At 35.1% G+C, this 26,898-nt stretch overlaps 2 protein-coding genes across 6 annotated transcripts; one reads left to right on the top strand and one right to left on the bottom strand.

Annotated features, from left to right (window-relative positions):
- Positions 1–508: 508 nt before the first annotated feature.
- LOC110704929 (molybdenum cofactor sulfurase-like) lies at positions 509–18,975 on the top strand. 5 transcript variants are annotated; one of them, XM_021882737.1, is made up of 23 exons: positions 509–1,132; positions 1,461–1,582; positions 1,690–1,794; positions 2,566–2,624; positions 2,858–3,018; positions 3,878–4,035; positions 5,428–5,554; positions 7,454–7,556; positions 7,632–7,677; positions 9,047–9,085; positions 9,433–9,589; positions 10,748–10,847; positions 11,898–12,011; positions 12,330–12,407; positions 12,489–12,590; positions 13,566–13,662; positions 13,998–14,108; positions 14,276–14,340; positions 15,583–15,734; positions 16,408–16,634; positions 17,715–17,848; positions 18,093–18,203; positions 18,292–18,975. In XM_021882737.1, exons 2-23 carry the CDS (start codon positions 1,471–1,473, stop codon positions 18,400–18,402), a joined length of 2,469 nt encoding a protein of 822 aa, XP_021738429.1. In that variant the 5' UTR covers positions 509–1,132; positions 1,461–1,470; the 3' UTR covers positions 18,403–18,975. The 5 variants fall into 5 exon arrangements, with proteins under 5 accessions (XP_021738429.1, XP_021738426.1, XP_021738431.1 ...); XM_021882734.1 differs by having other exon boundaries at positions 510–1,132; positions 17,712–17,848; XM_021882739.1 differs by having other exon boundaries at positions 510–1,132; positions 1,461–1,579.
- Positions 18,976–19,975: 1,000 nt separating this feature from the next.
- Positions 19,976–26,168, bottom strand: LOC110704930 (enhancer of polycomb-like protein 1). The gene is made up of 12 exons (XM_021882740.1): positions 25,716–26,168; positions 25,393–25,522; positions 25,071–25,173; positions 24,761–24,884; positions 24,593–24,658; positions 23,191–23,229; positions 22,727–22,807; positions 22,557–22,604; positions 22,288–22,338; positions 21,988–22,056; positions 21,154–21,393; positions 19,976–20,844 (listed from the first exon to the last, which is right to left on the bottom strand). The coding sequence occupies exons 1-12, from the start codon at positions 25,860–25,862 to the stop codon at positions 20,608–20,610; spliced, it is 1,335 nt and encodes a 444-aa protein (XP_021738432.1). The 5' UTR covers positions 25,863–26,168; the 3' UTR covers positions 19,976–20,607.
- Between the last annotated feature and the right edge of the window lie 730 nt (positions 26,169–26,898).

Genomic DNA, 26,898 nt, shown 5'->3' on the forward strand with positions numbered 1-26,898 from the left:
GTACAATATACAAAGTATTCCATAATCTACATTGACAAATATATTTCACAAACAATTTGACAAACAATTTTCACAAATATATTTCACAAACAATTTGACTTACAATTTTTGTCTTATAATTAACTTTAACCATATCATATTTTATTTACTAACATTAATTTCAAATTAGGTGGTGGATGTAACTTTTATGAAAAGTTAGAAATATTAGCTTGTAAAATTAGATGTAGCTTTTGAGGAAACTGTTGAAAATTTAATCTATAGTTTTAAATGTAAAATACTCCGTATTGATTTTTATATGTAATAGCTAGTTGACCGCTACTTTATCGAACACTCATACCTCAATTATCTATTTTCACAGCTACAACTTGTTGACAGCTAAAAACTACCTACACAGCTAACATCTACTTTCACAGCTAACAACTATATTCACAAGAATCACAACTATATTTTGCTGAACACGCCCTAAAATTAGTACTGATATGTTTTTTTTTTTGTTTTTTTTTGTTAATTTATTTTGTGCATATAATATATTATCTACGAGCATCAATCAAACTTCTACATTTATTTGTGTGCTTAGTTTAAGGTCCTATTTGGCAAAAGTAGCGGTAGCATGTAGCTTTTAGCGGTCAAGTAGCGGGTAACTGTTAAGGTAGCGAGTAGCGATAAATTAGTAGTGGGTAGAAGTTAGTTGTCAAAGTAACGATTGGCAATATGAGTGTTTGAAAAAATTAGCGTTGCAATACCAAAATATATCGAAATTCATATAAACATTGTTTTAAAATTAATAAAAATTTGTCAAACGCTACCCGCGACCTCAAAACATTACTATTTTTAAAGTTTGAGAAAAGCTACTTAAACGCTGCCACCAAACGGGGGCCTAACCGTGTCAATTATGTCGAAAGTAGATCCCATGGCCCATTATTTAAAACGCAGGAAGCAAAATTGTAATCTCCCACGCAATTCAGTTCTACTTCAAACCCCCACCGCGAAATTCATCGGCGACACCGCCTCAAACGCCCTTTCCTCATCTTCTCCACCACATAAATCTTCTTCATTACTTGCAATTTTCAATCAAATAACGCTAATTCACTAGCCTCTTCTTCACTATCTCAATCCTCTTTTGCACTTTCCGGTGAGTTTCACCTATTTGTAGCAAATTTTGATTTCAATTTCAATTTTTATTTATTTATTTATTTATTTTTTATTTTTATATTTATATACCTAGTAATTTTATAAGTTCATCTCAATAGGATTTAAGTTTCAATTCATTTCATGCTCGAAAGATGTTTCTTTTAGTTTATAGTATATTCTTTGCACTTCAATTATGGAAAATGATATATGCAACACTTAGGGAAAACTATATGAGTCGAAAAGTCGAAACTTTGAGCAATAATTAAACATTAATGATACCGATCGACCCGGGATTGCAAATAAAATCAGATTTTGATGAGTTTTTGTAGTTGTGAAGTAATGGAAATGGACAAAGAGCAATTCTTGAGTGAATTTGGCAAGGATTACGGGTACCCAGATGGTCCCAAAACTATTGACGAAATTCGGGCTACTGAATTCAAGAGATTAGGTGGTGGTTTCATTTTTCTAAAAATATAGTTTTATTGATTATTTTTTATTAGGAAGTGAACTTTAATTATTGACTAAGATGTGTTATTGTTGTCACTGTGGTTTTTGTAGATACTGATACTGTGTATTTGGATCATGCTGGGGCTACATTGTATTCTGAGCTTCAAATGGAAGCAATTTTCAAGGACCTTACTTCAAATGTTTACGGAAATCCTCGTATCCGATGCTTGTGCTGACTTTTAATTATGTTATTGATATTTTCGTGTTTGTTTGTACATTGTTGGTGGTGATGTTGTTTGCTTCTTACATTTATGTCGATGATTAACAGCTCAAAAGTTCAGAAGGTCCTGTGGTTCTGAAACTATGCCCTTTGATGAAATTATAGTAGAAATCAACATTGTAAATTTTGGCACTAAATCAATGGGGGAAAAGGGTACAATTCACTCCTTTTTCCTTTGCAAATATATGGCAAGGAACAAACTTTGTATTTCCTCGTACGATCAGTGTTGTATATATATGTTTTTTTTCCTTTGTCAATGTAACACTTTTCAATTTTTCATTTTGATAGGCCACTCCTAGCTTTGTTAACACAAAAGGAATAATTGCTAAACAAGACAGCATATGAAGCATGATTAGTTGATATGACATGATTGACATCTTTAAAAAATGAGACCTTCGCTTAAAGATATGAGATTCTGCATCCTACTTTAGCATTTGAGTTCAATTTAGGCTGCTGGCTTTCTGCTGTTAGCTAAAGTTGCCCGGTATTAAAGAAGACCTATTTTGTTTGTTTTGATGTTCCATAATATATATCTTCTAAATGGGCCTTAAATTCAGGCTCTTTCTTGTATTTGTAAATCGTCTTTGTGTTCTCTTTGTGATATGTTGTTGTGGTCAAATGTGAAAGATAGGATCAATCAGCTGCAACTCTACTTGCTTTTGAGTTGAAATACCATAAATGTTTTTCTTAATATTGGTTGAATAAAGACAGCCAAAGTGACTCCAGCTTGGCTACTTCTGAAATCATAAAAGAATGTCGTCAGCAGGTAAGATTGACTCATCAATCTACAACTTTAAAACTGAACTCAAGTTTTAGGCCAGCCATATATATAGTTTTTTATTTTATTTTATTTTTAATTTTTTATCCTTAATTTATCAACTTCCTCTTCAAAATTGGTGTAGTTTTAGGGACTTTGAGCTAGTAGCCTTAGATGTCATTGAGTTATAAATATCCTATGCCTTTTTATCGTCCAATTGATCATGATGTATTGCTTGGTAGGTCTTAGATTATTGTAATGCATCTGCAAAAGAATACAAGTGCATTTTCACTTCTGGAGCGACAGCTGCTTTAAAGATGGTTGGAGAGGCCTTTCCTTGGAGCAATCAAAGCCACTTCATGTACACAATGGAGAATCATAATAGCGTCATTGGGATAAGAGAGTACGCACTATCCTCTACCAGCCTAAATTATCAAAGGAATCTGTGCTATTTTTTTAGCTTCTTTGTACATGCAATGTGATTCAAATGCTAGATTGGAGTTCTTTTCAGTAGTGCCATATGTAACATGTGGTTCCTACTATCATTAATATCTTTATGTTGAGTGGATATAAGATAGGGTGTAATCAGCCTTTTTGTCTAGTGGAACCTTAACTAGTACAACTGCCTTTTATAAATCTCTCTGGTCTTCCTTCACAGGGGTTTATGGTGTATGGAGAAAGTTATAATTTTGGATTGTCATCATTGCATTGATTATTAAAAGAATGTTCATATAATTTCCATGGTGCTAGTTCTGGTGAACTGCCTACTCTATGTATTTGGGAAGATGAAATGACTTTTTTGTAACTGTATGGAACTATGGATGCTTATAATGAAGTCTTTAAGCTGTAGATCACTTATTCAATCATTTAAAACTTACTTTCACATATTTTATTTGGTTGACTAACTTGACTTACCGTTTTCTAATCAAAATTCAAAACCCTAAAGTTCATATTATGTGTTTATCAGTAGGTTCTTTGGAAAGAAATATGTGTCAAAAATTGTTCAAGGTTTTCTTTTCAAAATTTTCTGTTTGTTGCCAATAAGGGTACTAGAAAAACTTTTTAACCTTTATCTGCTGCTACATATTTGACTATGTTTGTTAATTGCAAGCAGTTAATATGACATATTTGTCTTTGTTGTATCTACATGATCAAATTACATGGCTTGGTCTATGCTTGACACCTTTGGTTATTGTTTTTGCCACTGGCTGTTTGTATCCCTTCAATCTATTCTTGCTGACATCTGGGGTTAAAATCAATAGATACGCTCTGAGGCAAGGAGCTATAGCTGTTGCAGTAGATGTGGAGGAATTTGTGGATCAGGACACATCTTCCACTGACCAGAAATCTTTATTTAAAGTGGCACAACATGACATACAGAGGAGGAATGCCAATAGATGCATTAAAGAAGACTCTCCAGGTATTTTTATGCTTTGTGAAACTTTAGGAATCCAAATTTACAATTTTTAAGTTTGATTTGGTTTGGATGTCATTGCTATAGGTAAGCTACCGGCATTGTAAAGAATTAAAGATTACAGTATATGCTTATAAATGCAGGCACTCTGTAGACTAGATTGAATAAATTGCACGTTTGTAAAATACTCCGTAGTATTAGATGATGATCAATGGATGAGTCTAGGTTGTCTTCATGGAAATATATCAGGTTAGGACATGTTTACTAGTGAAAGTAGTGATATCAATGATGATATCATTTATGCTTCAAAAAGCACTCCCAACCTGTGTAGGTGCTTGAAAGTTGTAATCTGTGGACAAAATTATATGACAAGAGATTGAATGGGCCGATTGCTCCTTAAAATAAATGATAATTGGATATTGGCAGGATACAATTGGATAATGGCAGGATACAATTCCCCTCTTTAGAGTTAGGAAAGAGTAATGTAGAAAAATTAACCTTGACACTGTCTACAGCCTGTTCATTGTTGGTGAAATTATATTAGAGAATAGAGAAAAAAGGAAATGACGGTAGAAGTACCTATAGAGAAAGCACTTGACCTCAATCCTATACCATGAGAGACATAGGAGTATCATGAAAGATGCCCTTAGTGTCACTTGTCACCCGATACAAAATATCCAAAGTATTGAAAAAATTTAATCCTTAGGAATTAGGCAACGTTAAGCCAAAAATCTGCAACCCAATGCACTATTACTCTGTTAAAGTGATGTAATGTTCCTTCTCTCCTCTCATGATTGTGAATTGGTGATTCTTTGGATTTGATAAAACATAAGAAAGTATCATTTGCTGCACTGATTTATATTACAAAAAATAGTCTCCATCTACATAGAGCTTGTTTTTGTATAATTCCAATGTTGCTTTAAACCAGATTTTTTAGCAGTGAAATGAGAGTTTTTAGTTCTATGAGACCTCTTCTACATGCTATGCAAAGGCCAAAAAAAGTAGAAAAATTTAACAAAGGAGATCACGTCAAACAAAAATTATACAAGTATAAATTTGCTGGAATTCTTAATCTAAATTGCTTAGAAAACTGAACTTCACACAAAGTCATATGCCTAAGTCCTTACTGCCTAACGTATGGCTCTGCCTCAAGGTCTTGTCCAAGTATTTGAAACTCTATCTTAAGTTGTTTCTACCCTGCTTTATAGGCACACCAATGCACTAGTTCCTCTGCATTTTACTGTTCATCCTTGCGTCGTTTTGGTTGTGGGCTTAAACCCTACATATTGCATCTAATTAGTGGGTCTTTCTTCTTGCCATAAGTAGTGGTTTCTTTTGACAAGTTTCTGAATTTTTAGGCTGGCTTTGACATTTTTCTTTTGGCTGCATATTATGCAGGCACTGCACATCATTTGTTTGCATTTCCATCAGAATGCAATTTCTCTGGCATGAGGTTCAACCTTGACTTAATTAGAGCTTTGAAGGAGCAGTCAGAGAACACTTTAAAAGATACAACGCTAATCAAGTATGGCAACTTTTTATCATATTGCATGGTTTTTACCATACTAAATCAGTTACTCTGATTAGATGGTGTGTGGAATTGTGGATTATAGAATTGTCTTACTAATTCTTATATCTTTCATGCTAATTAATCCTGTTTGTACTCTTATAAACAACTCTATATCATAAAGGATCACTTTGAGGATGCACAGAAGCCTGAAATACGAAAAAGGCTGTCTGTTTTGCTGCTATAGTCTGAGCAATAGAAAAGTTTGACTTAGAATGAACTAACGTAGAAGCCAAATCCCTGTAGCTTGGTTGAGCTACCATGCTCTAGACAAGTTTTCTTTTCTTGTTGCTTGCGTTTTTTAAAGTCTTTCTTGACTTTGATTAGGGGTAATCCTAGGAGCACATCTTTTTTGGACCAAGTGGTTGAAATTTGATGGGTGGAACCATTGTTAGGGGGCTAATTTCTCTCTGGTGGTCAGATCACCTTTGTCTACTATTATCTGTTTTGGATCTTTCTTTATATTACCTCTACCTTTTCAGAGCTCCAAGGTTTTTCCAGGATATTTGACCAAACTTATGGGATGCTTCTGGGGTTGGGAGGAGAGAAGGGGCCCTCTTGCTGGGTGGGACTTAGCCTACACATCTAAAGAGAGGCTTGGCTCTGGGAATTTGGTGTCTGAAAACATCTACTTAATGGGATTATTGTGGCAGTTTACTCTTTCATCTTATTTATTTACGACACTGAGTGATTTACTGCAGTTATGTACACTCTAGTGTTACAGTTTGGATGCAATTGCAACTTGCAAGCACTCCTGCTATCTCAGAGTATGGAAGTCTAAGGAAATTTATAATGGGATTTTCTCATGTAAAATGATCTTATGTTATTTACAACTTATGGCATCCTCTATAATTTGGGACTTTTGGGTTTTCTGTAGCCTTCTTGGGAAACTAAGGCTTGAAGAAGGAAAGCTATTGCGAATAGCATGTTTGGCCAAGCAGGCATAAGTCTTAACACTGATAAGAATCTTCAAATTCAGTCCTTTAACAAGTGCATTTATTTGATGTTGGACTGTGTCTATGGAGTTGTGATATAATCAATTAGAGTTCTTGCATTATGAGGTGGTTGGGCATCCTTGGAGTAGATACTTTGAGATTAGAGTGTCCAGAGGATTTCATCATGCTTTAACATTTGGTGCGTATGCTGATTAGTAACATGAGTTTTAGTAAGAAGAAGTGGTGTAGGATCCACTGAAGGTCAACATGCCAATCCAATTTTGGGCTATATGATTGTACTATTGTAGGGGAATTGTAGATTTTGAAGCTTCTTCATGAAAAATGTCACAGCTTGGATTTAGGATGGAATTTGTATACTTTTTAATAAGTAGTTTTGAGTTATATGTAAAAGACTACTAGGGGACGTCACCTATGTACAAAAAGGTACAAAAAAAGCTCATGATGTCAAACTACCATGAAGCAAGTACTCCACAACATCAAGGAACATCTAGTATCTCTCAGTACCTAATACTTTATTCTAGCTATCCATAAACCTATAGTAAAAGGAAATTAAATCCTTAATTAGGAGGGAGGCTATACCTACAAAGACCTGTTGTTGGTTTCTTTCATTTCAAGTGTACCACCAAGTTTCCAACGAGACTATCTTCCACACTTCAGCCAGCCAACTCTTTTGAATCTTTTCCAATGATTTGTGCTGTATTTTTGCATATATGGGTTCTGCAGAATGTGAAACTTTGTTGGATCCTAAAAAAATTGCTTTGTTTGGTTCCATACTTCCATGACATCCGAGTATAGTAGTCCTCCTCCTTCACACCCCCTTCCCCCAAGTGCTATTATTTTGGATCTCATAGTTTTCATGTAGAATATTTTGATTTGTTGGTTTGGATATTCTTTTGGAAAGGGGTCGCTGGCTTGTCTTGATAGATGCTGCCAAAGGATGTGCAACAGAACCACCTGATTTATCGATATATCCAGCTGATTTTGTTGTTCTATCATTTTATAAGGTAGCCATCATATTTCTCCTAGTGTTGTATGTAGATGACTGCTGATTCATTTCACATTTTTTCTTTTGTCAACAGATATTTGGCTATCCGACTGGGCTTGGTGCTCTCATTGTCCAAAATGGTAAGTGATTGTGTAGAGTTATTGAATTGAGAGTTTTTACCATTAAATTTTCTCAGTTGATGGATTGAAGTGAGAAGAGAATGAACACAAAGGGGATGATAATGTGAGGGAAAGTTCTGGACTTCTGGGCCTTCTGTAAATGACAGAAGGGTTTGTAAGATAGTTCATTGTTTTGCTTTTATTTTGTGTAATTATGATGGAAATACAATTTGAAACTTTTAGTCTGAGACATGAAGATGTATGATATCTTTTGATAACTGGGTTTCTATGCAGTATTTTATCCCAAAAGTTCCATATGCTTTGGGAGCGAAAAAAGAATAAGAAGGAATCATTTATGTTTTTTTTTTCCTTTGCATATTTATATGTATAGATCCAATGCAGTTTTGACTGAACTTTAAGAAAAAAAAACTATTCCTTATGGCCGAGTTTTGTTATTTGTCATCTCTCTGGGATGGAGTGAATAATAGTTTCTTGACTTAATTATCGTTGGGGCTCTGGACAACGAATGAATTGATTGACCCTTTCATTTACTGAGTTGTGTGACAGTTACAAGTTACAAAGTCTGCGAACAATTGTAAAAATTAATGTGTTTAGAACTTTTCTTTGTTAGATAGTTATTGTGTCACAATAGTATCATTCAATCCAAATTTCTTTCTCCCCTTGATCATAATTGGGTAAGCTCACAGTTGAATAGCCTTATTGTGAAATCGATTCACTTTGCTTATATTTATTATATGCTGTGATTTTTGTCCAAACTATTACTACCTCCGTTTTCCTAAGTATTACTCACTTTCCGTTTTCATTTGTTTTTTGTAAGTTCTACTCACTTTTAATTTATTCCTATTATGACAACTTTGTATTCATTTTTTTTTATCATCCACAACCCCACTTTGTGGGCCCCAATTTTATTTAATAAATCTCTTACTCTCTAATCTCTATTTCTCTCCTCTTTAATGCAAAAGTGCCCACATCTATGGTCCCCATTTTTACTTTTCTTGGCTTGCGTAGCTACAGTAACCGAGTTAGCAAAACAGAGATAGTATATAGTATCCATGTTGAAGGGTATAGTGCATAAGCAGTGTGTGATATTTGGTAGTAAAGAAATATGTAGGAGCTATAATTGGAATATCCCTTAGTCAGAGTATGAAATTTTTATTTAGTATTGGAGATGTGATTGCACACTCATACAAACCTATACTGCTATACATATAGGGACGTAATTGTGATTACACTTTACAGTTTTGTATGGCTTTATCTATTATCTGCAGTTATTGAAAGAATTGTCCATATTCTGCAGTATAAACAGTGCATAAATACTATGGTATCAAAGTAAATGTATGTCTAAGTCATTTTTGTTTCTGGATTTCAGAAGCTGCAAAGTTGCTGAAGAAGACTTACTTTAGTGGGGGTATGTTGTTTAAATTTTTGTATGAATTTTCCTGTATGGCTGACTTTTTGGCTGTCAGCAATTCATCATCTGATCATCTCACCTGGCTTTATTTATCACCCACCTGGCACCATGGCTGTGGGGGTGACTTGGTAGTCCTCATTGGAGGAATGCTAAATCTATAACAGTTTTAGGGAAAGAGTGCCCTATTAAAAGCCAGATATGAGTCTAGGAAGGTCAAGATGTATGCAGTCTTACTCTTGGTGACCAGAGACTGAAAAACTTATTTCAGGAGCTGTATATATATTTTCTGTATAGAACTTTATTAACATATACTCCATATTGTTAAAATCATATTATCATTGCAGGAACTGTAGCGGCATCAATTGCTGATGTGGACTTTGTCAAGCACAGAGATGGAATTGAGGAATCCTTTGAGGACGGAACTGCATCTTTTATAAGCATTGCTTCCATTCGTCATGGCTTCAGAATGTTAAACACCCATACTATTTCTTCAATCTCTCGGTATGGATTATTTTCATTCCAGAAAGATTTTTTTTTACAGAATCTAGACCTCTAGTTATGTGTGATTAATATGTTGTTAACTAGGTATTGTTTAAGGATGTTTTTTTGTTAGTGTATAAAATCTACTTCCTACCCACCTACAATAGGTGGTTAGCAATTTAAAAAAAGAATGACTTATCCCTGTCATGCTGGTATAAAATATACTTCCTCCGTTCCCTAAATTTTGCAACATGGGGATTGGACATGGATTTTAAGAAGAGGAGAGAGATAGGAATAAGGATAGAGACCATGTGATGAGGAAAGAGAGAGAAAAAACATGTGCAAATAAGAAAATGTTGCAATATTTGTGAAACTTCCTAAAATGGTAATTGTTGCAATATTTATGGAACGGATGAAGTATTAACTATTAAGGAAGTTTCTTGAGATTGTTGCAATTTGTTGTTGTTGATGTTTTTTTTTTCTTTTTTTTAAAAAAAACTTCGTATAAACTTAGAAAAAATTGTGTATTATTTGGGGATATGATTTCATTTTGAACAATACTCAGTTGCAAAGCCAGGAATAGCCAAAATGATCTTTCGAGAGATTAATTTTGTCACGTGTTGAAACTATTCCTGTGAAATTTTCTCTTGTTGATACTTAATTACTTATGCCCCCTGATCCCCTTCTGTCCAAAGAAGTTATGGGAATCAAACAAATTCTTTGGAACCCCAAACAGTATCTGAGTGCCAAAAAGTGTCAGCAAGTTGACCTACATGTCTCTAAACAGTAAAGAAGGGCAAAATCAAGTGTTTATATGCAGTCTGCACCTCTCTCTCTCTCTCTCTCTCTCTCTCTCTCTCTCTCTCTCTCTCTCTCTCTCCCTCCTTTTATTTAATTATTTATTCCTTTGTCTACTCTTTAAATTGTTTAATGGATCTTCTTTGCTATTAGTAAAATCCAATTAATATGCCCACATACTTTTTAATGTGATCGGATACTTTTTCCTAGCTTTCATCAAGACATATGTTATTGGTGCCTTTTTGGAACTTATGTACTGTTGTTTAATAGCTGGTGAGAGTGCTGTATTTTGAACTTTTGTTTTGAGATGTGCAATTAATAATGTACTTTGTATAATGTATTTCTGATAAGATAGTGACATACTGACTGTATTGTTTGAAGGCACACTTCTTCTCTTGCAACGTATTTGAGGAGAGTACTCTTGAGCTTGAAGCATGATAGTGGAGCAGATGCGTGCATAATTTATGGAGATAACAGCATGGTTAGTGTGTAGCAGTATAAGCTAATTTTAAATTATTTATCTGGAGTTTTAGATCTTGTGTTACACATTTGAGGAATTTCATGAACAAGTCTTATATATAAACTAATAAAGAAATTTTCTCACATTGGTTTGGAGAAAAAAAAAAAGAAGTTACTCCTCTATCCTACCTTTTCTGCCCCTTAATGCATTATCTGAAATGTTTGCAAGTTTGACTTCATAAGTAGACTTTTTTCTGCAAGATGCAATCAAAGCATAAGTTACAACATAGATACATGTGATTCGGCAAACATATTGGTGATGTGACATGCATTTGATGCTTGTCTTCCACTTATTATATTCACAATCAGCATACGCTGCCCTGAAGAGGCTAGAGTTTCTTTAATGAGCCGGATGAATTGTCAATAATGGAAGCTATGAGCCCAGATTGACCGCAATTTGTTTTATTATTATGAAAATTAAATACTCCGTAATTGATACAAGTCATACAACCATGCAATGTAGTGTACCTTGGTCTTATCTATTCTATGAACATAATATATAGATGACCAGTACAACAAGCCTGTAAAATCATTAGAGATTCAAAAGAAAGCCCTGGCCAACAGTGATGGACAGGTAGACTGTTGTTACTTGTTAGATATGCCCAAAAAAAAAAAAAAAGAGAGAAATAAATTATTTTCAGAATTTCAGCATTTTATTTACAAGGATAACTTATTTGATATTTTGATTGAGGCTGGAGCATTAATAGTGAAGTGAAAAGATACTTTTTAAAACCAAAAAAAACTTTGTTATTCTTTCTTAGTGTGTGTGTTGGGGGTGGGGGGGGGGGTGCTGGAGAAGCTTCAGCCTTTACAACATGAAAATTTGTGGCTGTTAGATAAGTGGATCTATGATTCTATGGTTTGGGTGAGGATTTTGTTGGCATGGCTGATGATTATCATAATCTTAACTTAACTGTTATGTTGAGTCATCTGTGCATTGTTACCTCTATGTGTGACTGTGACTGTAAATTAGTGTCTGTTTTTAGTGTATAACTCTGAAGCTGTTATGTAGATATCTGAGAAGAAGGGATCGATAGTTTCATTCAACTTAAAACGGCCAGATGGCTCTTGGTATGGATATCGAGAGGTGGAGAAATTGGCTTCTCTATCTGGAATTCATCTGCGGGTATAATACGTGAAACACTTGTTCTTTTGTTAGGTTCTATGTCCTCTGTTCCTTATTTTAGGTTTGTTAGTTGTGAAGATAAATACTGGCCAATCTACATGTGTCAAATTTACATGAGTACTTAGTACTTTGATTAGTTTTGTGATGTATGTCAGGAGAGTGGGGAGAAGCAATTCAGTTGATAAAAAGAAACTAAAAAAAAAGTAAAAAAAATCTTGCTTGCGATATATCTTTTTTCTTCTAATCATAATTTTTTCAATTTTTTGAGCTGAGCACTCTATGCAGGGTTGCTCTCTGATGTAATTTTTTCTCCTTTAGACAGGATGTTTTTGTAATCCTGGTGCCTGTGCGAAGTACCTTGGCCTTTCTCACACAGAGCTTCTGTCAAATGTTGAGGTATTACATTATTGTGCTTTTCATGTGTGGACCATTATGTCGTTTGATCCATTTATAATATCCACCTGGTCTTCTACACAGGCCGGTCATATCTGCTGGGATGATTTTGACATTGTAAATGGAAAGCCAACAGGAGCTGTTAGAGTGTCTTTTGGCTACATGTCAACTTTTGAGGAAGCTAAGGTAATAATATGCAGCCTTGCAAGTCAACAAAAAAAATGTTTTATATCTAATTGCATTTTGACTAACAAGTCTCCGATATGTGAAAATGTGATGGATTGGGGAAATGCCAGTTAACAGCAATTAAGGTGACTAAAATGAATTTCCTTCATAAAAATGGTGACTGCAACAAATAAGTAATTTCTCAGTGGCTGTGATGTCGCTGCGTTCAGCCTAATCTAACATGAGAGAAAGGTTTTATTACATGTGTGGAATGAGAACTTTCTCTAAAACCAGAACTTAGCCCCAATATGGCAAGACGTTATCAGTTCTTAATGATAAGTCGTGTATTTATAATCACCGAAGAGCATGAGCTCAAAACTGCAACTGATCAGTGCAGAGTTAAGTTATATAGACAGCTTGTCTTTAATGGTCTCTGAAAGAGCCACTAGGTGAGTAGAAAATAAGGTATAATAGGCAAGGTAGTTCGTCAAGGGGTACGTAATCAGGGGTAGAAGCTTTGTTAATGGGATTAGAATTGATCCAATGTGTCAGAGGCGGAAGGTAATGGGAATTCTCCAATTCGATTCTCTTTAATGGAAATGAATTAATCTCTTATTCCTAATATAGTGTAGGGGATAAAAATACTTTCAGTTATCCCTTTTGAGCTTTAACAGTTTTAAATATGCTTCAAATGTTGTTTGATTTAATGATGGATTGACCACATCTTACTCTTTCAGTAATTTTTTTTTGAGCCTTTTCACGTGTTTGCATTCCTCTCTCTTTGAAATAAGTAAATAACTTTACTCACTTTTTCTCCCATCTTCAGTTTTTTCTTTTTTCCCTCTTATTTTGCATTATACTTAAAGGGATATATTTTTCAAATTAGAAGATTCTTTTATGTTCCCTTAAAAAGATGTTGGGCTTGTGATTGATTAAATATCGTTCACTTTTCATGAGCTCCTTATTGCAATACTCACATGTCGTTGTCTTGTGCAGAAAGTAGTCGATTTTCTAGTAAGTTCCTTTGTGGTGTTGCCTACTCCAGTGAGATATAATTGCCTTCTACAGGAGTCCGACATTTTCTTGATTGAAGGTTGATCCTAGCAACTTTGCTACCATTTCTGTGAAATATTCATAATTAGACAAGCAGTTGCATTGTTGTCATTAATGTGCACTCAATGGTCTCAGTCAGTGATGAATTTGTATGACCAAATGAATGTATGAATGGTCTTTTTTTTTTTGAAAAACTCTTGTTCATTTCTTCATAAAACTGGGAGATTCACACCAGTTATGATTGGATTATATAGTTTAGTTACAATATGTTGCTGTTCATCATCACTATGCAGTATGCACTAGTTTCACAAGTAAATTATTTCTCTCCTACACTGCTGTTATTGTGATCATCATCTCAAATCTTTTTGGATGCAGATTCAGAGAAACTGGAGAAATCCAGGGGTTTGTATCTGAAGTCCATCACTGTTTATCCAATAAAATCTTGTGCAGGATTTTGTGTAGATAGTTGGCCTCTAAGCAAAACAGGTATTTATTTCCTTATGTTGTCGAGATCTTTGATTTCTAGGGATGTTTATTTTGGAGGTGATAACATGTCAAAGGCTAACTTTGACATTTGATTCTTTAAATTATATGCAATTGTCATCGCCTTGAGCAATCCTTTATGTTCACCTGTGCTTACCTTCTTATTGTAGGTTTGCTACATGACCGAGAATGGCTTCTGAGAAGTCCAAGTGGGGAAATTCTTACTCAGAAAAAGGTGTGCTTTCATTCTAACTGTAATGAACTTCTTTTAAGTTACATTAATTGTATATTGTGATAGGTAAGAAATTGTTCCTCTAGGCACTCTTAATCTTAAAACAATCATGCGTAAACAAGTGATAAGTTTTCCTCAATAATTGAACTCTATGTACTCTAATTGATTCTTCTGTGTAGTTTGGGTTCAAGTTAGGATAGAATTTGCACAAGTAGCAGTTGCCTCTTTACTACTGTGGTCCACATTCAAGAATTGATCTGGTGCTTTTTTGTTGGGCAGTTGGGCCCTTGGGAGATCACTTGTCAGAAGAATTTTTGTCTGTTATGAATCTTCCGATCTTGAGAATATTGAACTACAAAGATTAAGAAAATCATTAACAATATTAAGAGTAGCAGAAATGACCTCTGTTGTTACCAACTCCTTTACCTCTCTCTCTCTGAACTATTAAGGAACATGGCTTATAATGATGTGGCTCAAGAAATGGGTAGGTAATGATTGGAGAAATTATCTCTCTCCCTTCTCCACCTCTCTCTAGCATACATGTCACATGAACTAAACCACCTCTTTCTAACTCCGATTTCTTTCAACATTCTACAATCTTAAAAGTTTTGAGTCCAAGAAGTAGATCTTTTGTGAATTTTATTGAACTTGGAAGTGAAATCAAGCAAATGTTGAAGATAATGATCATTTTTGGAATCATAATTGTTTACCTTTTTAAGACTGATCACAAATTACAAGTCTTGAGCATGGAGAAAATAAATGGCCATTACTTAACAGAATGGGTGCTTTGCAATGGATTACAGAGATGGCATTCTGCGATAAATCTGTGACCATGTGATACACTTCATACTTGTAGCGTGGCATTGGCTGCTACTTACTGGGTTTGTTCTGCACTAGAACTGTGTTCCTTTGTGCCCCAGCTCTGTCTTTGTTTAAAAGAAAACTGAAATGAGATTTCATCTTGCTTACTTGCTATGGTTGCGGCGAGATGGGCATGATTTATACCACATCTCTGGAATCACCCCCTCCCCCCCCCCCCCCCCCTCTTTTTGTCTTGCTACTGATGAGGTTATATACATGAGTCTTCAGTTGATATTCCCTTCCTTCAGATTATTGGAAACCCTAGTTCTGGGCAACTGATTTATGTGCTTCCTTCTTGCGCTTTCCCTTTAAAAAGAGTGATGTCCTTTTTACTATCGGGATAAAGCATCATAGTGTTCAATTGTCTTTTGTTGGTGTTTGCAGGCCCCAGAAATGAGTCTTATAAGTACATTTATAGACTTGAGTCAAGGTATCCTATTTGTTGAATCACCACGATGCAAAACAAAACTCCAGATTCTCCTGAAATCAGTGTCATACTGCTTAGGAAGAGAAGAGATGGATATGCACGGCCACATGTATTTATCTATATTTTTGGTTGAGGTTCTTTGTGTTCTTGTGTTTTATGAAATTGTCACATCTGCTCATGCATTGAGATAATATTAGGTCTTGAAAGTAGAAACAGTAATTGAATAAATAAAATCCTCACAAATGTGACGTATTGTTCTAACTTCCTATCTTGTACTACTCAATCCCTTATATTGTCACCTCACTCCTATGATAGTGCTATACAGCCAATTTTAACAGGTCTTAGGCCTTTACATAATCTATCTTCTTTTCCTACATCTCCCATATAATGAAGACTTCATCCATTCTATCCTAAATACTCTTTTATTGATTACTTCCTGTAATGACCTCTTGCAATTTCTTCTCATCTATATGGTGACCTTTCCTGTCCTTCCAGGTTAATTAAATTTATGCTAACTTTTACAAGGCCGTTTGATTTGAGTCCGAGTTCTTTCATACTATTGATCTTTGAAATATATGTTTCATATATTTTCACCAATTGGTGCTTTCTTTCTCCTACTCATTTTGAAATGTTTTGAGTGGCTGTAACCAAGTATATGCAACCAAACAATGATCCTGTCATATTATCTTTTGCTTGATGGGTGAAGTTACAGCATTTGCTTTCTATTGTCTGATTGAAAGACTACATATTAATAAACTAAGAGGTGGAATGACGATTACCAGATATGAAGTGCAGAGTTATGATCAAGAAGTCAACAGCTGGTTTAGTAATGCTATTGCGCGCCCATGCATTCTTTGGAGATCCTCAGCTTCAAATTGTTATATAAACAAACAGGGAAGTGCAGGCATGTGCAGGGATGTGGAGAGTTCATTAAATTTTGTCAACGAAGCCCAATTCTTGCTCATATCTGAAGCAAGTGTTATGGATCTCAATGATAGATTAAAATCAAGTATGTATTTGAACAATTCATTTCTATTCCATCCACCTATCTTCATATGCTGAGCAAATCCTATTCTTTTTTTTTTTGGTGACTGAATCTGTTGTTTAGTATGGTATGCTGTAAAAACTGAGTGAAATGCAGCTACATTTACATATGTTTGAACTCCGATCAAATTGTAGCATCAAAACAAACAAATTCACTAGTCTCCCCCCCCCCCCCCTCCTCTACCTCTTGTAGTCATGATACTTTCCAGACACTTCAACTACCCATTAGTTATTGAAATTCCCAGCTGTTGTACTTTTCTCAGTAAAAATTAGTATCAGAGGATAGCCTGATTGCAGTTTCCTGAATGAGGCTTGTGCTCATCGTGCACCTATTTGAATACATTATGTTTTTTACTATGTTGTTTCAGATCCTTAATAACTTTATTTCATATCATCTCAGCCCCCACTTGTGCCAGCAATCAAGCTCTGTTTGACTCAACTAAATTAATGAATTGAACTAACTTAAATCAATAATCTGACCTTTTCTAGAATCTGAAGACCAATACAAGTATAAATAACCTGATCTGATTTTTTCTGAATTAAGGATAACCAGACTGAGACTTGCTCCTCTACAGTTTGAAATTATGTAATTAGACACTATTCTCCAATTCTCTTGGTTTTCTGCCTAGCAGCCTACTTAACCTCTGCTGGATGTTCAGCCTTCATAGTTTATCAGAAGAAATTTTGAATGTGATGTTTGATTCTGTTTTTTAATCTTCTGTATGGCTGAATCCTTATCCTGGACTTTCAATTAGTCCAGTAATTGACTTTTGCAATTGGTAATCTATGCTTATACCGTCTGGTTTTGTGCATACAATGATAATTATGATTTCAATTGCTGTTTTCTTACTATTTACTTTTACTCAGGATGCTGCTCAGGAATAAAGCCATGCTATGACTGTTTTAACTTATCTTTGGCTTTCCTGTGTGGCAAAGCTCTTTCTATTCCATATCCATATTCTCTATCACGACTTCCACAAAAATTATGAAATCCGCTGGCTACATTTAACTGATCATGGTTATTTCTTTTAATTTGCTATAGAAGCATCTCAAACTCTCCAAGCACCAATTGCTCAGGTTTCCACAATGAGATTTCGCCCCAACCTTCTCATATCCGGGGGAGAGCCATATGATGAAGATCTATGGAGAGGAATTCGAATTGGGAGCAAGTATTTTTCAGTAAGTTTGTGTTATTAATTGAATCTAATAGTAAAAATATGTTTCTGACACACTTCCAATCTTCCCTGCTTGTATGAGTTATAAAATATGAAAATTTTGTTATTAAAAGTTGTGGCATAATAAGCTTGTCTAATTGTCTCATTTGAGAGTTTCACAAATCCAAAGCATCAACTTAATGTCCATTATTCATATAATGTAATGGAGTTACCATGCATTGTTAATTTGTTGTGCTTTCTTCTGATAGTCTTTGGGAGGATGCAACCGATGCCAGATGATCAACTTTGATCACCAATCAGAACAAGTGCACAAAACAAGCGAACCTTTGGCGACTTTAGCATCATATAGGCGGGTGAAGGTGGGACATAGCTTCCTACTTGAATATGTACTTAATTCTCATGCTTTACCTTTTCGAATTGAATGGCTGATTGAATTATTTGAAGCAGGGAAGAATATTGTTTGGAATACTGCTTCGAGTTGAGAAGTGCAGTCTGGAAAACGAGGAATTAAATTCATGGTTAGCGGTGGGTGAAGAAGTTTATCCAGATATGAGGTAGAGAATTTCCATACATCACCACAGAAATGGTCGGTTGCAAAGACTCGGGGTGCAGCAGTTCTGATGCCCTGGTGTTGCAGCAGTACAAACTCAATGGTCTGGGATTGGACTCTCTGTGTTCCCTTTAAAAACTAAAAACAAACTATTTTTTTGACTCTCCAAAACCACCCATACTCATAGTTATTAATGCTTCAGTCAAACACCATCTTCTCATTTTTCGTGGATGATGGTTCCTTGTGACAATTCATGTTAACCAATCCCATATCATTTTGGGACTAAGACTTTGTTGTTGTAGTGGTAGTCAAACACCATCTTCTAGACTTGTTGAAGAGTGATAGATCTTACAATGGAAAAATGTATAGCACCGAGTTGTGCTCAGTGTGTATAAATATCTGTATGTACAAACCCACAGAATTATCCATGAAAAACATATATAGCGTTTCTTTGATTCTCCATTTCAATTCTAGGCAATTTACTTCCAGAGAGTCTTTCTTTCAAACTACTTGTACTGATGTATACACATTACAAAAGAAGCACTTCTATAATACATAGATTGGATTTTTTTTTTCGCCTACATCAATTCATTTGCGGTTTATAAGAGAAAAATTTACTTAATCTTACATGTAAGGAATGAATTAAGAGTTGGTGAAAGTTGGCTATGCAAGAGACCTATTTTTGCAACAAGAAATTAAGGGGAAAAGCTGACAGAAAACAAAGAAAACAGAGCCAGCTAACTTATTCCTGGCTATATCATGAAGATACAAATACCTTGGGCACTACTACATACTCCCTATTTGCTAACTAATACAATAGCAAGCGCGATAATATTACAAATACGATAGTAAGCACAGGAATTCTGGAAGAATCCTTATCCATGGATAGCTGGGAAATTATGATGGATAGGGAGTGACATTTCACTTTGTACCACAACTCAAAACTTACATCTAAGACACAAAGACGGACCATATATAGAATCCTTACTTGCCGATCTCACTCTCTTAATGTCTTTCGATTGAGAAAGAGATATAACTATGGCAGTTACTCAGCGCGTTGAGGAGGCTACTTGGCTACTTGCTGGAGGCTGTACAAGAGCACCCACCTTTGACAAAAGTTTCTCGCACAATAGTACCTGCAATCTCCTAAAAAGCATTGCCAATGAAGGGCAAAAATCTTGTATCTGGCCTACTCACCATTTTGCTAGGGATGTCTGTCAACATTCGGTTTGGTTTGGTTTGATCTAAATCCAATCCGACCTAAATTGGAATTCAACTTTACAAAGTTGAGTCCAACCGAATATTCCTAAATCCAATCTCAATTAGATTTCAATAGTTTGGATCAAATCCGATATCCAATTAAAAATTAAAACTATGTAGTACCATTTTTCTGGGGTCAATGACCCTTTTTATTTTATTATTTAATGCAATTAAAAAAGATACAAAGTTATACAAATTTGCCTACTTTTCTTATTTTCTATGTGAACCCCGACAAATTTCCAACATTGGCCCAAGCTTTGAGTTGTGATTGTAGACAGTTTTCAGAAAAGAATACACAACATAAGACCAAAGAGAAGAAACTAGAAAAAAGCATACAGTTATAAATCACAATAATTTTCAAATTTCCCAGGTTGCAAAGCACTGGAAGTCTGGAATACTAAATAGAGCTATACCGAATTGCAAACATGAACGACATAGTTCACCATAAATCACCTAATCTACAAAGCTATACACGGTCAATCACGTTTATTTGAAATTTTCATTTCAAATTTTACAAAGCCTAAGCTCAATAACTTAAACAAGAGGTGCAATAGCAACAATGTAGTTTCACCTACGTTTTTGACGTAGAATGACAAATGACAATACCAACAAATCATCCAAGGGACTGCTCATTTGTTGATAGAATACAGTGGTAATACAAAGTATCAGGAAGCTGCTCCCCACATTTAATTAGGTTGCTTAGTTCCTGTGGATCGATTGTATTCTTCCAAACCAATATGCATACCTTCAATTTGCAAGATGAATTCCACTGCATAATCGGTTTAGAAAAAATCCTACCAAAAAGGACTGCATGCTGCCAATGCAAGGGTGATGAAGCAGCAAGTTAGCATATAACAGATGCTGGATTGGCAAAGGGCATTAGCAACAACTTGGTTCCCGCATTTTACAAAGAACAGCTCAAACCAGACTAGCCTGGCAACGTAAAACTGTGTTTAGGGCTGTTGTCTCGGAGATAGGTACAAGGAATCTCCACAGTTGACTGGTGTATGCATAAGTGGATTCCATCTATCAAATATCATTCTTCCCCCTCGACCAATTCTCCCACGAAATGCATGTGATCTTGCAGAACCAGAAGACTTTGAGGAATCTGAAGGGGGCGCAATTCCAGCAGCTGCCAGCTTCTCTGGAACAAGAGGCTTGGTAAACGCCATAACTGGCTCTAATGGATCCTGCAAAAGACTCCCCAATCAAAAGGAAAAATATAGAAAAAGCGCAATGCACAACAAAAAGATTCTCTTCTATCCTCATTTAAGACATCCGTGTTGACCTTTTGCTCACATTTTCAATGCACTTCTGATGAAAGTGATGATAGCATTCTCATATTTTGAGGCAAAGTCAACAATTTAAATATTAAATAGGGGCAAAGGACAAAATACAACCCTTAATGTGGGTAGGTATGCTTAAATGGGTGTAACAATTACTTAGCCAAATTTGAAAATCTAAAAGATAGTAAATTGAAATCACAGGCATGCACTTACCACTCTACGTATCCAATTGCTTGCTACATTTCGCCATCTCAAATCATGCCCCAAGCTTCCAGCCTGAACCATCACAGGCTTAGAATCAACAAACTGAGTTTGTACTCTACCAGGTTGGACAGGAAGCTGGTTGTTCGCAGCATCTTCTGAATCCATAAATTCATCTTCACTTGAGCCAAATTTAGAGAAAGGTTGAAACGACGGAAGGATAAAGCTATCTTCAAGCAGCTCAGTTTCATGCTGCAGAAACAAGACATTATGGAATTTATGTCGTACAGAGGCAGTTGGCACAAAAGGCACATTTCAATCAATTAGAATTGGATTGTGTTCAATCAATGCTTCAATTTAATTACTTTATTTATTTTTGAAAACGGCTTCCTGACATCACTTGTTCACTTCCCTCATGACAGTATGATATTACTTTAAAATCATACAACAGAAAGAGCAGCAAGGGTACTCTTGGTACTAATATCATCCTCAGATCTTAACTTCTTACAGCATAGCACACTAAACAACAGATTTTATTTTTATTTTTTTATTTTTTTTTTTTGGAAAAAAGACTAGGCTTTGCTCAGCATATGAAGGACGGTGAATTACAAATGATGATCGCTAACATAGGCCAGATAAATAATTATGATGTTAATCTTTCTCAGTGCAAATTGCTCACTAAAAAGCTTCATTGGACCAAAAGAAGGACAATAAATTACAATTGAAGATCACAAACAGAGGCCAGATAAATTATGACACCAAAGACAAAAATATAATTGCAATAAAAGCAACTGCAATAATAGGAGCTACTTCAAATAAAGGCATTATATAGAACATCGTAAGTACCTTGTACTTCAACTGTATCCTCTGAAGGCTTACTTCATTCTCCATAACATCTCTCTTTTTCTCTTCTCTCTGCACACAGTCATAAAAGATTAGAGATAAAGGGAAAAAATGATCCATGAAGAGAATAAAATAACAACTAATATAAACAGAATTCTGATAATTAAGAAATAACAACAACAACAACAACAATCCAAAATACAGGGATGAAGAAGAAGGGAGCACAAGAAAAAGAGGTTTTTATCAAAATCAAGAAACACAAACAATCCAAGGAAAAAACCTCAAGTAGCATAGGAAATACACCTTTATCAGTGCTTCCAAGATGGTCTTCGCTTGGTCAAGGTTGCGTCTGACCTGAAATGGTATTAAAACTCCAGTCAGATTTTTCTTCTCAGAAAATTGCCAGGGAAAAAAGAAGGCAATCAATAGCATAGATATGCTTGCCACCACCACAAAACTCTTCCAACAAAAACAATGTTCCTCTTGGTTCTAGGTTGTAGAAAACATCCTCGTCATCTTAGACTAATTCAAATGCTGCAAAACTGACTGAACCACGGATAAGGTTTTCTTACCTGACGAAGCTTTTCAAAAGATTGCACATTGTTTTCCCTCCTTTGCATCTATATGTAAAAGGAATACGATTTGATTATTTTTAGACTACGATAATATAAAAGTGGATGTTGAAGATAAATGAACAATCTGATATCCTGAAGAAGAACGCAATAATAGTTCAGGTACGAACCCTTCTTGTGTGGAGCCTGTGGGCTTTCTCTCTTGGCCTAAACACATTGTACGGATTTGTATCATTAACAGGAGGTGGTGGCTGTGATAAGTCACAATCAAATCAATCAGTATAAGAACAAAACTACAGAACTAGCAATGTAAGCCTGACTGCACATTTTCCAACATGAATTGGACTCTTTTCCTGCCTATCACACATGGAAAGTGCCAGTTTCTAGAGAAAGGATACCCAAACTCAGTAAGAGAGTTGTAAACTTGTAATTCATATATATATAACATTTTTGAAAGGAGTAATTCATATATATGATTCACTTAAATTAGGCTAAGTTTTTGTTCCAGCTCTAAAGAAGAGCTAAGTAGTCAGTGAAATGTTGTCAGAAGCACCTGCAGCAATGCATAAACTAAACATCACAGAAAACACATACAGCTGTATTGTTTCCTGTAAGCAAGGGGTTTCAGACTAACCTGCAAGCGCCTAAGGATAGGCTTCTGCCACCGCTCACGCTGTGAAAGGAAAAATAAATAAAGAAATTTTTACATAATGTACTATAGTGCCAGAATTGTACCTCAAATAAGAAAGATATAAAACGGAACATGAACTCAAATAACATGAGCCCTACAGAAGCAGAGACTAAACAAATTATCGTGTGTCAGATTTTTCCAGTTGTGAGCCTATAATGCATCTAATTTTACAAAATTATCATTCTTGATGCAGATGGAATATGGATAACTATTTATAACCATGCTGAATCTGTCGCTGCCAAATTCATTTATAAAATGTGTTAAATACATCTGACCAAAGTATAACAATTAACAATGAAAGGAAACCTTATGCCAGCTGTCAAATGTAAGTGCTATCACCATAGTAAGTTGGTGCTACTTATTTTCAAAATTTATGCAACTAAAGTGGTACTCTAGATAAAGTTCGAACGGAAAAATACAATGTGCTGAGTTGACTTCAGCTTCATTAACAGACTACCAAATGACATATACTACAAAGTGCTGAGTTGAAAGGTGGAAGATGGCATGTTAGCAATTTAGTGGCACACTTGGAAAGAAGGAAACCAACAGATTACTTTTGATAGAGCTTCCCTGAGTCAAGGAACTCAAGGTTTTAAGTTCATTTATATAAGCTTCTCTGCTTCTGAATCGCTGGAGTCAAGAAATAGGTTATAAGAATTACCGGACTTTTCTTCATTTTGTGGATAAAATTGTTTCATAATAACTCCAGGGCATGGGAGTTTATTCTCCTCCCATGGCCTCTTTACCCTTTTGGTGTCTCTCTAATGTAATCTTTATTATTATCAAGAAAAAACTTAGGGTTCATCAGGTATCATTGTAGTTTTCAGTTTTTAGGTTTTGTTTTTGAAAGTCACATAATGTATGTCATATAAAAAAATCAAAAATTAGTCAAACTTATTAAAATCATGAATCTTTAGAAAAATGACAACAAAAAAGTGAAAAACACCTTTTCTGGTTTTCTATATTTGGAATTTTGTTTACAAAAATCTAAAAACAGGAAAACAAAAACAATAAGAAAAGCCCTTAGTATAAATTTTTCCTCAATTGAACAGATATGGTCCATGGCTTCCACAACATATTATAACAGCCCTTGCTGTAAAATAATGGTCTACAATGACAACGTGATTCCATCAATACCATACAAATTTTTTTAAAATCTTACAAAACTGGTCTTAAAAATTTATAAAAAGAAAACACTCGGTACTTTCCACTGCCTCTTCAAACTAGATCATTGTAGTCTATCACACCATTTAAACAATCTGGTATTACACTGGAAGGTCTTACAGGAACATAGGATTTTGAAGATCAAAATACTAAAGCTGCAAAATAGAATTTCATTGTATACCTTCTCCTTCCAGTACCAATAAACAGATTCAAGAACAGCGTACTTTATTGGCTGAGATTGCAGGGCCTACACATTCCATCATGGGATTAAACTTAAAAATGCATGGTTAGGATAAGGCCAAAGAAAAGATACAAATGAAAAGTACAGCCATCAGTCCACTACCCATACCTCAACTGCAGCATCGATATGTAGAAGAACAGGAATTGCAGAACCAAGTGTTTGCGCTATAACACCTGCCCTTTCTCGTGCTTTATGGTCGAGAACCTCCAACTTAAAGAGAAGATTTTCAAATCTAAAACAATAAGTAGGGCAACATAATTAGACACCAAGCATACATCTTGGATGCTAATCAAAAAGAACTTTTATCTCTTCACTACTGTACAACATGTATAAAAATGCAAACTACATGGTGCACCATAAAGATCGAAAATGTACTTATCCCAAATACACATATGTTAAACATTATTGATCACATTACTTTTCAGGTGTTAGAATCTTCTTATCTTCGTTGAATTCATGAAGCCATTCCTCATCTTCCATGTCCAAGTCATACTCAACAAACTCACCAAGCTCAGTCCGTGCTGCAGATATTCACAAACACTAGCCTACATTATTCGAAATCTTTAAAAATTTGTCATAAATGTATCCAACATGGATACATATAGCTTTTCAATGACTTCCTTAAACACAACACCCAAGTAATTTCCATCTAACAGGTTATATACGCGTCAAACACGAGCATTTCAATCAATATATGTGCTTTAATATAAACTGTGAAGTAAATAAGCCACAGCACAAACCTCCTCTTGCACGTATATATGATGTTGGTTGGAAAAATGTGCGAGAGTAATCCCTTTCATATGTATCAACAATTACAAATTCCGGGGTCGGTATTTCGGCTGCAGTCTTCTTACTAGGAACATGTTGAACCTACAATAGAAGTTCACATACATCATAACACAAGCATTCAATGAAGTTCTAGTCTTCTACCAAGCTCAATTAGCAACTTCTTCAATTTCCAATTTCAACAGAACATGAGAAATTCAACAAAATTCCAAAAAATTCAATACCATGAAAAACTAAAGAAATAAACTAACTGGGATTTGAATAAAATGAATAATACCTCATTTTCAGGCTCAGCATAGCGTAAAATTTGGGAATTTCGAGTAGAAGTTGGAGTATCATCATCTTCAAAATCTTTGAAAGATTTAACAATGGGGAGTTTCTTATGAATGTCCAGAGGACGAGGTCGAAACGATAATCTGCTCATGCCCAATTAATTCAATTTGATTGAAATTCGTTGCATCAAAAATCGGATATTGGAAACCCTAACCCGCGAAAATTATCTCAATTTTGCCAATAACCGGCATTAATAAACCCTAATTTTGTTTTTCCGGTATCAGATTCGTGGGAGCAATTAACGAATTGAAGGATTAAAGACCGGAAAATTGAACAAAAATTCACAAATTATAACATGAAAACGAAAATTTGACAATTTTTTGGCGTGTTTTATTTTTTGGGTTGCTTAAAATAATACGAGTTGCTCCATAAGACCGGAAGTCATTATTGGTTTTTTTTTTATAATATTTATTTATTTATTTTAGAAAAAATCTGGTTTTTGATGCTATGCTCTTATTTTAGAGCAACTTAAATGGCAAACTATTGTCAAGTTAGCTTGCCATGTCACCTAGAATTGCAAAGTTAGTCTACCTTCTAGCTAATTTATCTCATAATGGTTGGCAAGAAGGATATGCCATCAATTTCAATGTTATGAGTGCAGTTATTGCTGAATTATTAGCTATCAGGGAGGGTCTTCTTACAGCTTGGAAAAGGGAGATAAAGTACTTAGAGCTAGAAAGTGATGCTAATGCTCTTAGCAAGATGTTGAAAGATCCTGACTCTTTTAAGGATCATGATCTAGGAAATATTATAAGAGATGTTGCTTCCCTTTTGGAAATGAATTGGACTGTGATTATTTTCCATGCTAGTAGAACTGTTAATCAGATTGCAGACAAGCTTTCTGCATTTGGAAGAACAACGATCAAGAAGGGTGAGAAGGAAACCTACTACTACCCTCCTGCAGTCATCTTTGAGAACTATTCAACAGAGATCCCAGACTTCACCATTGCTACTTAATCTGCATCAAGTTGTGACTCCTGTAAGGGCCTGTTCTCATTGACCGAATTCAGCTGAACTGAACTGAGCTGAACTGCACTGAAATGAATATTTTATAAGAGAAGGAAATTAGGAGCTGAACTGAACTGAACTGAGCTGAACTGAACTAAATTTTAACGTAAGCCCTAAGT

This window comes from Chenopodium quinoa, unplaced genomic scaffold (assembly GCF_001683475.1).
Source record: "Chenopodium quinoa cultivar QQ74 unplaced genomic scaffold, ASM168347v1, whole genome shotgun sequence".
NCBI classification, from domain to species: domain Eukaryota; kingdom Viridiplantae; phylum Streptophyta; class Magnoliopsida; order Caryophyllales; family Amaranthaceae; genus Chenopodium; species Chenopodium quinoa.